Below are 14,590 nucleotides of genomic sequence, written 5' to 3'. Positions count from 1 at the left end.
TTTAGTAGAACCAAAATCTTTATTGATCTCACTGTAACAGCAACCACTGGCGAGAGCTTTTCTCCTCCCAAACACCTGCTTGAAGAGACGGTACTAAACAACAGAAATCCCAAACGGAGCCCCTGACTAGCAGAGGAACTCTGACTAGCAGAGGAACACCCCGGCGAGGCCAGGCACTCCCTCCCTGCTCAGCCCCCAGCCCGCTTACAAAAGAGAACCTTTGGGCAGAAAAGTTGCTGGGATGGGGAACGGAGACACAGGGAGGTTGGGAAAAGGGGCATTTAGAGAAAAAACAAACAAAAAAAAAAGACAAAAAAAAGTTTCCCTCCAGCTCCTGTCCATTAAGTCAGGTTGTCCTTGGATATGGTCTGATTGTTTTTGGCTAGCAGAGCAGGTTTTTCCCAAAAGGAGCAGCTGTGCTTGAGGGCGCCAGCTCCCTGCATCCTCTGCCAAGGATGTCCTCGCCCCCTGCCCCTCCCTCGATCCGAGGGCCTAACCGACCTCCTAGGATCTTGGCTTCAAGGAAAATATATTTATTTCTATATAATATATATATTTGTGTGTGTCTCATCACCACCCACCCACCCACACGCACTGCTACTCGCACTCACTCACTCGTGCGCCCACGGCCGCCGCGCTCACCTCACCTCCCACGCCAGGGCGAGGATGGCAAAGACAACCCCATTCCCTGGGGCTATGCTTTTGCTTCCTCCTCCCCCACGCCCAAAACGAGGGGCAGCCCCCCACTCCCTGTGAGAAAAAGCAGCTGGAAGATGGGAGCTGGCCACCAGCGCCGTGCCAAACACACCTAGAGAAATAAATTACGGGATGGAAAGTGCACAAAGCCTGTGGGGTGTCCCCCTCCCCAGCACAGGTAACGACGTGGGGGTGACCCCAGTGAGGGAGGGATGATGGATGGAGCAGGCACTCAGGTGGGGGCTGATAAAATGGCACTTGAGAAGGTTGCAGAGCTGGTGATGGCTCCCAACAGGCAGTAAAAAAATCAGAACTGGGGGGCCGGTGGGATCGGGGGGCACGGCCGTGCCCAGCGCTGCTGGTCAGGGCAAGAGTCACACGGAGAGAGAGGGAAAAAGAAACCCCATCTCCAGGGGAGGTTCGAGACGGCCACGCCATGCCAGGCTGGCAAAGGGGAGGATGATGTGGAAATGCTCTGTCCACGACAGCATGATCCAGCTGGGAGAAATGCCATCCTGAGAACTGAGGGTGGCATCGATGGCAGCGCCCTGCGAGGAGAGCACCCCATCCCTGGCGAGCCCCCACAGCTCCCAGGGGCACCCAGCGATTCCTGAGACATCCAACGGTGCCAGAGGGATCTCCCCCCTGTAGGATTCACATTTTAAAGGGCTGGGGGTTAAAAAAAATCCCGAGCACTACAAAGCACTTTCCCAGAGGCGCTCGGCCCCAGCCCAGACAAAGTCGTTGGGGGTGAAGCGCCCCTTTTTAGTACCAAAAATAAAAGCAAGGGGGTTTTATAAAATATGGCTACATTGCTGTGAGTCCTGGCTGGTGGGTGGGAGACACAGCCCCTGGCTGGAGGGCCAAGATGGAAGAAATCCACGTAGGAGAGATGTGGACACGCTGGCTGATTCCATCAGGGACTACATCGGACCCCTGGAGCACCGAAGGGAATGGGCTCCCAGTGCTGTCCTTTGCTGAATGCCAACACTTCCCAGGGAAACTCAAAAAATACCCTCCCCAGGGTGCAAGCAGGTGCATGATTTTAGGAGTGACGTTTCCCCCTCCTCCCGACAGGCTGCCCAAATTTTCCAGGAGAAGGGGGCACAGGGGGTGACACAGCTCCAGAACACCAAGCTGCTGGCCATGGGAGGTTTGGGGAACAAGAGAGGGGAATTTTGTGGGGGCACGAGGCAGCGGAAGAGGCAAAGGGATGTTTTAAAAAGAAGCCTGGTGGAGATCAGGCTGCTGGCAGGTGGAAGAGAAGGAATATGGCCGGATCCAGAAGGAATGCTCCGTCTGGCACATGCTGGGACCGCTCACCCGCAAAGGGGGAGAAGACAGAGCTGCACTCCCCCCAAAAAAGAGGGGGAGGAGGAGGGCGGGGAGGGGACGCTGGTGGGGACCACTGCCACCTCCACCTCGCCGGGACGGATCCTGCTAAGCCGAATGGGGGTGCACAGGGCTGGGGAGTCGCTGCCTCTCCGTGGTTCCCGCTCAGATATCCATCTCGAACTGAGCTTCGTCCCCTGGCAAGAGGCAAGGAGGGCAGAGTTAGGGGCATCATCCTCCCCTCAGATCCCTCCTGTCCCACCCCGGGGATCCCTCACCCATGGAAGCAGCGTTAGGGGCGTCATCCTCCACCCCAAATCCCTCTTGTCCCGCCCCGGGGGTCTCTTACCCATGGATGGCTTGCCCTCCTGGTGGTTCAAGCTGTTGGCGTCTGCTTTGGGCTCCTCGCCGGGCTCGCCGGGGCTGGTGACGCCGGGGATATTGGGGAGGTGACAAGGCGGGGTCTTGGCCATGGGGGAGTTGCGGCGGTCCAGCAGGAACTTGCGGTCGTAGATGATCCGGGTGCCTGGGGGGAGGACGGGAGCAGAGTGGGGGAATCCGGTTCGGCAGCGCTTGTTTGCCGAAGGAGTTTCCCGGCGGGACGGGCCAAGGTTCTCCGCCGCGGATCGGCGGGGAGGGCTGGGGGGTGCGCGCTGCCGCTCTGCCCGCTCTTATCTGGGCACAACAGGCGATAATTCGGCCAAACAGCCCGGCGGCAACGGGGTCCCGGCTGCCCCGGCGGCGCTCCACGCTGTCCGCAGCAAACTCGCCCTGTCCCGGGGATGCCGATGGAAGCGGCACCCCGGATCACCACGTGTCGCTCTGCGCTGCACAGGGACAGGCGTGTCACTGCCCCGCGGTACCGGGCCGGGGCAGGGCCGAGGCACCGAGCCCCCGGTGCCCGCGTCCCACCGGGAGCTCCCCGCCAGGCCGTCCCGCGATCCAGCTGCCGCCCCGCCGGGACCCTCCGCGCCCCCGGTACGTCCCGGAAAAACAACAAACCCATCCCCACGCGTGTGCATCGAGGAGAGCGGGCGGAAAGCGCTTCCTATCCACGACATACAGAGGGGATACAGGCGCGGCAGGCACGGTCCGCCCGCGACACGCGGCGCTCGGGCTGGCCCGGGCGCGCTGCCCCGGAGGCCCCGGCGGGCGCGGCGCTTTTACCTCCGGGCGTGGTGGAGAAGAGCGTCCCGCCGGGGGTGGTGCAGTAGTCGGCGGGGAGCTGCGCGGCGTCGCTGAGCGTGACGGTGCGGGTGGGGATGGCCCGGCTCTGGCTGGGCTGGCGGCCGCCTGCGGACGACATGGCCCCCGCTCGGCGCCGCGCTTTGTCCCCGCCGAGCGGGCGGGCGGAGCGGGCCCGCCCCTCCCCGGGACCGCCCCGGCCCGGAACCGCCCCGGGCCCGCCCCGGGCCCGCCCCGGGCCCGCCCCGGGCCCGCCGCCGCCAGGGGGCAGGCGTGCTGCCGCGCCCCTTTATCCCGTGCCTCCCACGTGGTCTAGCGGTGAGGATTCCTGGTTTTCACCCAGGCGGCCCGGGTTCGACTCCCGGCGTGGGAAGAGTATGTTTTTGGGGGTTTTCTTGGGAGGCGCGGGGAGGGAAGGGTGGTGGTGTCCTGGTGTCGTGGCCAGGATGCCTTCGGCCAAAATGTTTTGGCTACACCGAGCTAAATGCAGTCACCGGGAAAAGGAATGCATCCGCATATCTCATATCAGGAAAGGGGTTCTGTCCCCATCTCCCATATTAGGAAAGTGGTTGTATCCCTGCATCTCATATCAGGAAAGGGGTTGTAGCCCCATATCCCAAACCAGGAAAGGGGTTGTAGCCCCATATCTCATACTAGGAAAGTGGTTGTATCCCCATATCCCAAACCAGGAAAAGGGCATGGATCCCTACATCCCAAATAAGGAAAGGGGTTGCATCCCCTTATGCCAAACCAGGAAAGAGTATGCATCCCCATATCCCACACAAGGAAAGGACACCCATGCCCATGTCCCAAACCAGAGAAGAGGATTCATCCCCATATCCCAAACCAGGAAAAATGGCACATCCAACACCAGGAAAGGGGAATGCATCCAAATACCTCAGACCAGGAAAAGCGATGCATCCTCATTTCCTAAACCAAGAAAGAAGATTAATCCCCATATCCCATACCAGGAAAGGGCATACATCCCCATATCCCAAGCCAGGGAATGGGAGGCACCTACATACCCCAAAAGCACCGTCCTGGAAAGCTGGGAATCTCACCCCGAGGGACACGCCAGCCCCAGCACAGCCTCCCTCCCTCCTCTGGGAACACTGATCCCGTCGGTTATTTTTAGCATCCCTCTCCCGGAGAACAGAGTGGCCGGTGTGTCCCTCCAGCCCTGGATCCCCCAGGGCACAGCGCATTCCCGGCGGGACCGGCCGCCCTCCTGCACCGGAGGATGGGCGAGGCGGTGGCCCGGGTGGCCCGGAAGGTGAACGACACGGTGGAGAACAAGGCGGATTCCCTGGGTAAGGCCGCTGGAGAACAAAGCGGATTCCCGGGGTCAGCCCGCGCAGGGATCGGGTAGCCGGGAGCGGGGCTCTGTTTTTCACTGCCGCAGGCTAAAAAAAGCTGTCGGCGTTCCCTCCCCGCGGCTCTGGAGAAGGGAAAGGCTCCCCCAAAGGGCCCTCAAAGTTAGAGCAGGTTCACGTAATCCCGTGGGATGTGTCCCCTCCTTGGGAGCAGCGGCAGGAGCAGATTTTTTTCCCCGTGTGGCCGTGTCAGATTTGTGTTTTCCTGCGTGTGAAAAACGCCAGTCACTTGTTTTTAAAATTTTAAAAGTTTAATAGTAATGAAATGGTTATAAAAATAGTAATACAATTAGAGTAATAATAATTTGGACAATTTGGATTAGGATAATAGGAGACAACAAATACAAAGAGTTACAGACAGTCCAGGTACCCCTTTCTGGGCAAAATAAGCCCGAAAAAGGACCCACGCTAACAGAGGATTAACCCTTAAAAGCAACAGCCTGTTGCATATTCATACACCTCATCCATGATGCATAAATTCCATTCAAACACAGGATTCTGTCTGGTCAGTGTCAGCTTCTTCTTCTGAGTCCTAACAGCGCCTTCAAGGGGAGAAGAAGTTCGTTTCTTCTGATAATGGGGCAATAAATTCTCTTTCTCTGAAAAATTTAGGTGTCCTGTGGCTGCTATCTCGCTGCAAGCCCTTTCCTTAAAAAAAGTATCCTGCATAGCACAGTTTCTATTTTAACAATTTTTATAACCTAAAACTATATTTACCACAGTACTTAAGAGAATTAATACAGCATTACTTTCTAACACAACACATATAATATTCATTTTAGTAATTGCGAAAAGCCAATCATAAAATACATGCATTTTTCACGCTGCAGTTTCCCCATTTCCAGTTAATACCCAAGAACGGGGTGCAGTTCGTCAAAGGAGAGAGATGAAAGCCACTCATTTTTATTCCCACTGTATTCCCGGCCCTGGGATATAAACCAGAGTATGGCAAGAGCTGGAGCTTCATCTCTCAGGCTCTCCACATCCTCCTGAGAGAAACGTGGCAGGGTGGAACTTGCTCCATCAGCCCCCACGGTGGCTTTGGGGAGGGGGCAGGAAGCAGAGCCCATCCTGGGGCTGGGATACAGGGTTTCCATCCCTGGAGTCTCCTGGGAGGGGAAAGAGATACGACTCAGGACAAAACAAGAAGGCCACGAGGTGAGAGGCACAACCAAATCCTTTTTCCTCTCCCCACCGGTTGCCATGGGACAACCACCCATGACCGTGAGAAATCCAGCCAGGAACGCCCAGGGAAATCCCTGCTCCATCCATCAGCAGTGGAATAGGCATCCCTGGGCTGCTCAGCTGTCCCCAGGGAATTGGGGACATGGGCAGAGCAGGGGACTGAAGCTGTCGGCCCCTCCCTGGGTCTCTGTGTGTGCGCAGATCTGGCCAACTGCAAGCTGATGTCCTTCCCTGTCGGAGTCTACAAAGCCGTGAGGAGCGTCGCCGAGGGCATCCACCGCATCTCCCTGGCCAACAACGAGCTCAAGTCCATCACCAGCCGGTTTGTCACCACCTTCAGCCAGCTGAGAGGTAAGGCACTGCCACCTCCGACCCTCTGGGGCACGCCCGGAGCCCCCAGCTGGCTGCAGAGGGGGCAAAGCACCCACGAGTCTCCCCTGAGCTCACACCTCATTGCAAGCGTCAGTTCAGACCCCAAAAAATCCATTTTTGGTTATGCCTTCCTGCTCTTGAAGGATGAGGGCACTGATTCTGCTCTCACCCACCCTCCCAAACTGGTCTCAGGCTGCTGTGGGGTCACTCAGCACCCCCAGCTCCCTCCAGGGATGGAGGAGAGCAGGAAAAGCAGCTTGGGGATAACAATGAGGCGCGACAATCCAGGCTGGGCCGACTAATTAGTCCTCCTCGTGAGACATCAATGAGAGCTAATCAGTGCAGGAGATGGGAGCGAGCATCAGCGCGGCGGGGACACCTCCCTGCCGAGCCCAGAGAAGGCAGCCCGAGGCTAATCCGATAAAAAAACGTGCACGCAAGCATCCAGAGCATCCAGCACCGCTGTATTGAGCGCTGGGGGTGCTCTGGCAGCTTCAAAAATCAATTTTATTCCTATTTGTGTGATGTTCCACACAAACGCCGCTGGGGTGGGTGCCTGCGGAGGCTTCCCTTGTCCTGGGGCTGCAGCATCGTCCGTGAGAGCAGCCCTGGGCTGGGGAAAGGAAACACTCCCAGCAAAGGAAATCAATTTCCATTTTCTAGACAGCACAACCAGCCCTGAAGGGGGAAAAAAATATGACTTTGCTTCCCAGCAAGGGCTTTTCTCCACCAGTGAACCAATGGCTCCAGCGGTGAGCTGAGCTGGGTCTCAGCAGGAACAGATGCCCCAGGGCTGGGGACAGCCTGAACAAGGCAGGACCTATAAATACCGGGTATTAGCAGGGGCCAGGGCGGCTTGTGTGGGTATTTATAGTGCAGAAAGCCCTGTGTCACTGGAGAAGGGCGCTGGGACAGCGGGGTTTGGGTTCTGTGCTGCTCCTGGCCCCACAGGAGCTCGTTTCTGGGGCGGGAAAGCATCAAAAGCATCACAGATGGGTAAACTGTGACAAACAGGTATTTTTCACAGCTGAAGGCCTCTCTCCCACCATTCTGTTTATTGCTCAAAAGGGGCTCAGGCACATGAATATAGAGGGCTAGCCTTAAGCCGTGACAAATGACCACTGGAGAGGTAATTGCACTGAGTTCATGGGGAAATATTCCTCATTTTTTTACAGACTCTGCTTGCAAAAGGCTGCTCGAGTTCATTAGGAAAGCATTGCTTCCAAATGTGGGATTCCCTGCAGGCAAATCTACAATGGCAACCGGAAAACAAAAAAAAAAAAAAAAAAAAAAAAAAAAAAAAAAAGAAAGGAAAGAAAGAAAAAAAAGAAAAATGTCCAGTTTTCGGAGCTGGAATCCCACTGATGGACCTGGCAGTCCGCGGGGGCCAGATGCTGTAAATCAAGCCGTGCATTAGTTATTTTCCCATATTTTTCCCTGCATCCCACCGCCTCCCTTCTCTGTTGCCAGAGCTCAACCTGGCCGGCAATTACCTGCAGCGGCTGCCCGAGGAAATCACCTCCCTGCTGCACCTCCGCGCCATCGACCTCTCCCGAAACCGGTTCCGGCGCTTCCCCGAGCCCCTGGCCACCGTGCCTGCCCTGGAGACCATCGACCTGGAAGAGAACGAGATCGCAGGTGAGGGAAAACCTTTTCCCACTGGAAAAAGGAGATTTAGCACTGTGAGAAACATCTGCTCGCTTTGGAAATTTAAGGAGGTTTGTTAAACCTTAACACAAATACAAAAGGACTATATAAGTGTGAAAAGCGCCAATCACTCGGGGTTTTTTTAAATTTTAAAAGTTTGATAGTAATAAAATGGTTAGAAAAATAGTGATATAATTAGAGTGATAATAATTTGGACAATTTGGATTAGGACAATATGAGACAATAGAAACAAAGAGTTACAGACAGTCCAGGTACCTCTTTCTGGGCAAAATAATCCCGAAAAAGGCCCCACGTTAACAGAGGATTAACCCTTAAAAGCAACAGCCTGTTGCATATTCCTACACCTCATCCATGATGCATAAATTCCATTCAAACACAGGATTCTGTCTGGGCAGTGTCAGCTTCTTCCTCTGAATCCTGACTGAGCATCTTCAGGGTTGAGAGAGGCAGTAAGAACTCGATAAGAGAGCAATAAATTCTCTTTCTCTGAGATATTTGGGTGTCCTGTGGCTGCTATCTCGCTGCAAGTCCTTTCTTTAAAAAAAAGTATCTTATATAGCATAGTTTCTATTTTAACATTATGCTATAACCTATATTTAACTATATTTACCACACTACGTAAGAAAGCATAACTTTCTAACATAACACATACAATATTCATTTGAGTATTTGCCAAAAGCCAATCATGAAATACTCATTTTTCACATAAGGAAAAATTCACAGCTCTGAGAACTGCCCCTCTTTCACACCACGTGGCCAGTTCATCTTCAAGATGGATGCTCAGTCTTTTATACCCCTGGGGGTTGCATCAGCCAGCCCTGGCCCCTCCCAAAGTCTGTCAGGCAGCTCTTCTTTGCCATTTATCAGTGCAGACTGCTTTCTTGTAACTGCATTGGGGGTCAGGTGTTGCCATGCCTCACCCCCTGAGCACCCCCAAGCTTTTCCATTCCCACCTGCCCCATGCAAGGGACGCATGTGCAGCCTCTATCTATCCTAGACAGCCCAGGCTGTCTGATGGCAGCAGCACGGGGGGGAAAGGGAGCTATGGGGAGAGCAGAGGACATCTAAACCACAATAACATAGCCATACACCACTAAAGCTCCCCTCAATATTCACACAATAGTTATCTTTTAATTGTGAGAGCCAATCATCTCATTATCCGTCTCTAACAGCATCACCCAGGGGTGTTGCTAAATAATCAGAGCCTTCTCAGCCATTTGCCTTTCCTGGGAAAGGAAATTTGCCTGCCAGGGCAAAGCTGCTGCAGGCACAGTGGGAGCCAAGCCCCATTCAAGCTGCCCCATTCACCACACTGGGATGTAGCTCCTAAAGGCACCTCCAGCTGGGGTGACCCCAAAATCCTCAGATTTCACTAAAAAACCAGGTTCTGATTGCAGAACCCGGCCCCAGTTTGCTGCCTGGCTAAGCAAGGGCACCTGAACATTTCCCAGAACAAACAGCAGCTGTTTAACACTACAAAATCCCCTAAAAATTAAATTAAAGGAATGGTAAGAGCCGCTCATCCCTCAGCCCTGAAGCGGCAGGAAAATTTTTCATGTGCAAAAAAACTGAAGGCTTTGGAGTCTGTGAAAGCTGGGCAAAAAGGGGCAGCTGTTGTACACAGATAAAAGTGAATTTATTTAGCAGGCAGCCTTCAAAGAGCCCAGGCTGGAGCATCCCACAGCCCCCACGGAGCCCCAGGGAGGCGAATCTCAGAGTCCACTCAATTTTGCTGTTTTATCTGGGGTTGCTTCAGCTGCTGCTGGGAAACTGCTCCCTGCAACAGGAGGTTTGTTACCAGCCTCACATCAGCTGCTCCCCAGCTGTGCCTGCAGAAACGCTGGAATTAAAAACTGCTTCCACAGGAGCCACAGAAAGCTTTTCCTCACCCTCTTTTTCTCTCCTGCCTCCTGTCTCACTTCTGGCTCCCTCCGTCGCTTTTTGAGTTCAATTGGCCGATTTCAACCTGAGCTGGTCTCCAAGCTGCATTTTCCCCGCTGGTTTTGTGGAAGCAGGGTGCTGCAAGGAGGGGATGCAGCTTTTTGGTGCCTTTTCCCCTGCTACAATGCAGGGAGGAGAGGCTGCATGCAGGGTCGCACCCAAGCTGCATTGCTCCTGGCGGAGAGGGTGGCCTGAGAAGCCAGGCTTGGTCACCTCCCACCCGGCTGTCCCCCAGATGTGGGGAAAATAAAAAGAACAGAGTAAAAATGGACAATTCCAAGCCAGGATGCTGTAGGGATATGTGTGAGCAGTGCACACAATGCTGTCTGGCTGCAGAAATGGGTGATGTGAGCTTATTTCACACATTCTCTGCAAAGGGGAGAGGAAGACACCGGAAAGCCAAGGGGGGTTCAGCCCGTGTTTTCCAAGGAAACAAAAACCTGGGCAATCACACTGCTGCCACCAGCCCTCCCCAAACAGGCTGCCCTGCAGCTGAGCTGGTGTTTGCAGGGCTGCAGTGCCCTGGTTGGTGATGCTGTGCCAGTGCTGGTGCTGCCTGTCCCCCTGTGCCACGCCAGGGGTGCTGCCAGGGCTGCAAACCCCCTTTGAAAGCTGCTGCTGAAACAGGCTAAGGCAAATGGAGCTGGAGGTGGTAGGTGATGTTTTCCAAAGGGAAGCAGGAGTGAAAGGAGATTAATTAATGCCTGCCTGGAGCTTGAGGGTTCTGTGAAAGGAGACATTTAGTGCCACAAGCCATCCTTTTCATCTAAATAAGCTCTTAACCCTGGACTGTAATTATGTATATATTACTGTCAGTGCTTTTAACTCTTTCCCTGGTAATTAGAGTTATATCAAATCAGCTTTTAAAGCTCCCAAATCCATGGGGATGTTTTGGTGCCTGGAGCTGCAGCTTCTCTTTCCCTTATTCCTTGATTAATGGTTTAATAGGGATGATGTTGAGGCTGCTGCCAAGGCTGGGGGCAGCTGTGGTTGATTTTGTCCTCCTGAGGATGTCAAGATGGGACAAAGGGAGGTGGTTTCCAACTCAGAGTGGGGCTAGATGGGACACTGGGAAGAAATTCTTCCTTGTGGGGGTGATGAGACATTGCCACAGAGACACTGTGCATTCCTGGCAGCGCCCAGGGCCAGGCTGGATGGGGCTCACAGCAGCCTGGGACACTGGGACATGTCCCTGTGTCCATCCAGGGGTGCACTGGATGAGCTCCAAGGTCCCTTCCAACCCAGGCCATGTCACGTTCTGCTTTAATTATGTAAAAAAACCTTTTCCCTCCCTGTCTTTTGCTTAACTGGTGAAGCCAACGTGAATAATTCAGGCTCCAATGCGAGTGCCTCATCCTTTGGGAAGGCAGCAAGGGATGCTTTGGGTTGTTTTTGGAGGAATTTGTGGCTGGCAGGGGACAAGCCTGCAGCTACAGGCTGCACTGTGTGCCCTGCCTGTCCCTTCATGCCAGGGGTGAGTCTGGAATTGAGGTGCAGAGCTGAGCTGTTCCCAGCTCCTCTTGGCCCCCAAAATACTTCACTGAACTCCCTAATCTAAGCAAAATGGGTGAAAGCACTTTTAACTTTATCATGCTGCATAAGAGGATGATTAAACTTCTCATTCTCCACTGCATTAGGTGATGATTAAATAGGAAGATGTATGAAACAAAATTTATTACTTTTGTGCTTCAAGGGAGAAAAAAAACCAAGCAAAATGAAACGGGGGAATGGCAGTAGAACAAATCCACCATGAAGAAGAGTTATTAAAAAAATTCATGTGAAGCTCTGCCTGATGAGCTGTGCTCTCCTAGGGAATTTGTGTATGGAAAATATCACCGTTTTCTGGAGGAGAAAGAGGGAAAAAACAAAGGCATTGAAGTGTTTGAGTCTTTTTCCAGCATAAAATAAATTTCATGGTTTAAAAATCACATCACCATCTACCAGATATAATTACAACGCTGCAATTCTGCTCCAGGTGCTGGCAGAGGAAACAGGAGCTGGGGTAGAAAAGGCTCTTGTCATTTTGGTGGCCAAATTAAAAAAGGAATTGGTTTAGGTGGATCAGACAGGTGGGCTTTGCTAGCCCAAAATAGTGTGAATTGTAGCAAAATCCATCACCTTTTAATGAGCTTAATTAGGGTTTGGTTTTCATATCAGCCTCGGTGGATTCACATCCAGCTGAGCTGCACCCTTTGTTTAAACACAGAGTTTGTAAATGCCGTGTTTTCTAAAGGCCAACACCCAAATTCGTGGAAATTGCAGAACAGAAGGGGCCTGTGGATGGCTGAGAGCCATTCTGCAGCCTGTCCAACAAGGGCAAAGACCACGAGGCTTCCTGTTAGCCAGGAGAGGGCTCCTGGGCATTGCAACACCGGGGAGAAAATCAGGGAATGGGGCTTGGAATCCCAATCCAGTGTCCCAGCAGGGGTTTTATTAGCTGGGAGAACTGGAGGGCAATGCCCACACTGCACATCTGGGTGTTTGCACCTCGCTGACACATTCCTTAGGACCCCAGGATCATTTAGGTTGGAAAAGACCTCCAAGACCATCAAGTCCAACCGATAACCATTTGCCTGAGCAGCTGGATAAATTCATATTTCATTGCCTTTCTGTTTGGACCAAACCTTGCAGACAGGCTTAACACCAAGAGCAAACCTTTGTTGTTAAACTCAAAAAAACCCTCAAATTACCCCCATGCCTCAACACAAGTAGTAGTACCTCCTTACAATCAATTACCCAATCAAATCATACTAATAGCTCAATCATTTATCCCTCAATCAACCATTCCTCAAATAATCCCAACTCAATACCCTCAAATACAAAATTCAAATTAGCCTCCTCAAAATTAATACCCCTTTTAAATAATTTCTGTTATAAAAGCATTCCTACCAAAATTGTCCATTTTTTTCAACAAAAACAACACTTTTTAATTCTAAGCGAAGTCAATAAGAAATTTCTTAAACTTTCAGTCCTTCCCACCATTATTTCAATAAATTATAACAAAAAACTAATATTTTTAGCTCTTACATTTAGTATTCCTATAGTAATTCCACCAAAACCACCTATAACTATTACATTTTTTTTACCCATAAAGGCACCCAAACAAAACAACTTTCCAAAAAACTCAGTTATGTCTGTGCCATTTAATGACTCAGATCCTTAAATCTTTTAAATACAATGTTTAAACCACAACCAACCGAAATTAACTCACAACCTAGCTCACTGTAAGAAAAAATTTACATTACAAACATGCCAAATACTAATGCAGATGTCACTATAATTTCTCACATGCTTTAACCCAATAATTTGGGTTAAATATAGATATAGATATAAAAATATCTATATAATACATAATATATAATATATAATATATAATATATAATATATAATATATAATATATAATATATAATATATAATATATAATATATAATACTATATATAATATATATAACATTATATAGATATATTATACATAATATAGGTGTTAGATATATATATGAATGTAAATATATATATCTATATATAAGTTTATGTTTATGTTTATATTATAAAAATTTAGAAATAAAAATAGATATAAAAATAAAATATCTTTATAAATATAAATATAAAAGTAAAATTCAATATAAAAATACAAATATAAATCCTGTATCAGGTTTGCTTCAGGCTGTCCATTGAGAGGAGCCAAATACTAATGCAGATGTCAGAATAATTTTTCACATGTTTTAACCCAATTAATTGGGTTATATATAGATATAGATATAAATATATCTATATAATATATAGTATATAATATATAGCATATAATATATAGTATATAGTATATAATATATAGTATATAATATATAATATATATTGTATTATATATTATATATTATATAATATATGTATTATAGATATATATCATATATATAGGTAAATATAGATATAGATATATATAGATATGGATGTAAATATATACATCTATATATACATTTTACATATTTATATTTATATTATAAAATTGGAGAAAAATAGAAATAAAAACAAACTATTTTATAACTATAACTATAAATATATAAATAAGAATATAAATTAAAATAGAAATATAAATCCTGTATCAGGTTTGCTTCAGGCTGTCCATTGAGAGGAGCTTTCACCCCTTCCACCCCTCCAGGAGGGATTCTCACCTCCGTGTTCTCTTTCCAGAGGTGCCCACGGACAAACTGGCCTCCATGGCGCTGCTGCGGAGCCTCAACCTGCGAGCCAACCCCGTGGGCCCCGAGGTGCGGCTGCTGGTCCGGCCCCTGGTTCCCTTCGAGCTGCTGCTGTCTCCAGAGGAGCCCATCCATCCCTGAATCCAGGCAGCACCCCCGGCTGCCCGGGCTGTCCCGAGGCGGGGCTGCCCACCACAGGGCTTTGGCTCGGCTCCGTCCCTGCTGTGTCCCCGTTTCTGCCCCCAGGCGGGTCCCAAACCCGAGCCTGTGCCTCGTTTTTCCCAAATCCAAGGCAAGCAGCATGGCTCCCCCGCGGAGGGATGGCTCTGCCAAATCCCGAGCCAGGCAATCTCCTGCTTATGCATTTTGGGGGTGCAGAGGAGCTGCAACACATGGGGTGGGAGGTTTGGGTGGAGTGGGGGGATCTGGATGTGCAGCATCCTGGAGAGCATCAGGATGGTGGAGGACATCCCTGCAGCTGGAAGGGCTCTCCCTGGAATTGCTGCCATGGTGGTGGTGGTGTGCCAAGTGCCTGATTAAATGCTTTCCTGTCACATCGGGGGGGTTTGTGTCTGATTAAATTCCAATTACCAGCCTTGTCCTTAGAGAAGCCCCTTTGCACAGCTGCTCACTGCAGCCTCCAA

General features: G+C 50.6%; 2 protein-coding genes and 1 non-coding gene across 3 annotated transcripts; 2 read left to right on the top strand and 1 right to left on the bottom strand.

Moving 5' to 3' along the window:
• Positions 1-3,395, bottom strand: EIF4EBP2 (eukaryotic translation initiation factor 4E binding protein 2). Its single transcript, XM_030951657.1, has 3 exons — positions 3,196-3,395; positions 2,378-2,554; positions 1-2,225 (listed from the first exon to the last, which is right to left on the bottom strand). The coding sequence occupies exons 1-3, from the start codon at positions 3,332-3,334 to the stop codon at positions 2,194-2,196; spliced, it is 348 nt and encodes a 115-aa protein (XP_030807517.1). The 5' UTR covers positions 3,335-3,395; the 3' UTR covers positions 1-2,193.
• Positions 3,396-3,514: 119 nt separating this feature from the next.
• Positions 3,515-3,586, top strand: TRNAE-UUC. Its single transcript has one exon. It is a non-coding gene; the product is annotated as a tRNA-Glu (tRNA).
• Positions 3,587-4,343: 757 nt separating this feature from the next.
• On the top strand, positions 4,344-14,311 carry LRRC20 (leucine rich repeat containing 20). Its single transcript, XM_030951510.1, has 4 exons — positions 4,344-4,523; positions 5,973-6,122; positions 7,614-7,781; positions 13,939-14,311. The coding sequence occupies exons 1-4, from the start codon at positions 4,454-4,456 to the stop codon at positions 14,085-14,087; spliced, it is 537 nt and encodes a 178-aa protein (XP_030807370.1). The 5' UTR covers positions 4,344-4,453; the 3' UTR covers positions 14,088-14,311.
• The last annotated feature ends 279 nt before the right edge of the window (positions 14,312-14,590 follow it).

This window comes from Camarhynchus parvulus, chromosome 6 (genome assembly GCF_901933205.1).
Source record: "Camarhynchus parvulus chromosome 6, STF_HiC, whole genome shotgun sequence".
NCBI classification, from domain to species: domain Eukaryota; kingdom Metazoa; phylum Chordata; class Aves; order Passeriformes; family Thraupidae; genus Camarhynchus; species Camarhynchus parvulus.
The sequence above is the reverse complement of the archived record's forward strand: the minus strand, read 5'-3'. Positions and strand labels throughout refer to the sequence as shown.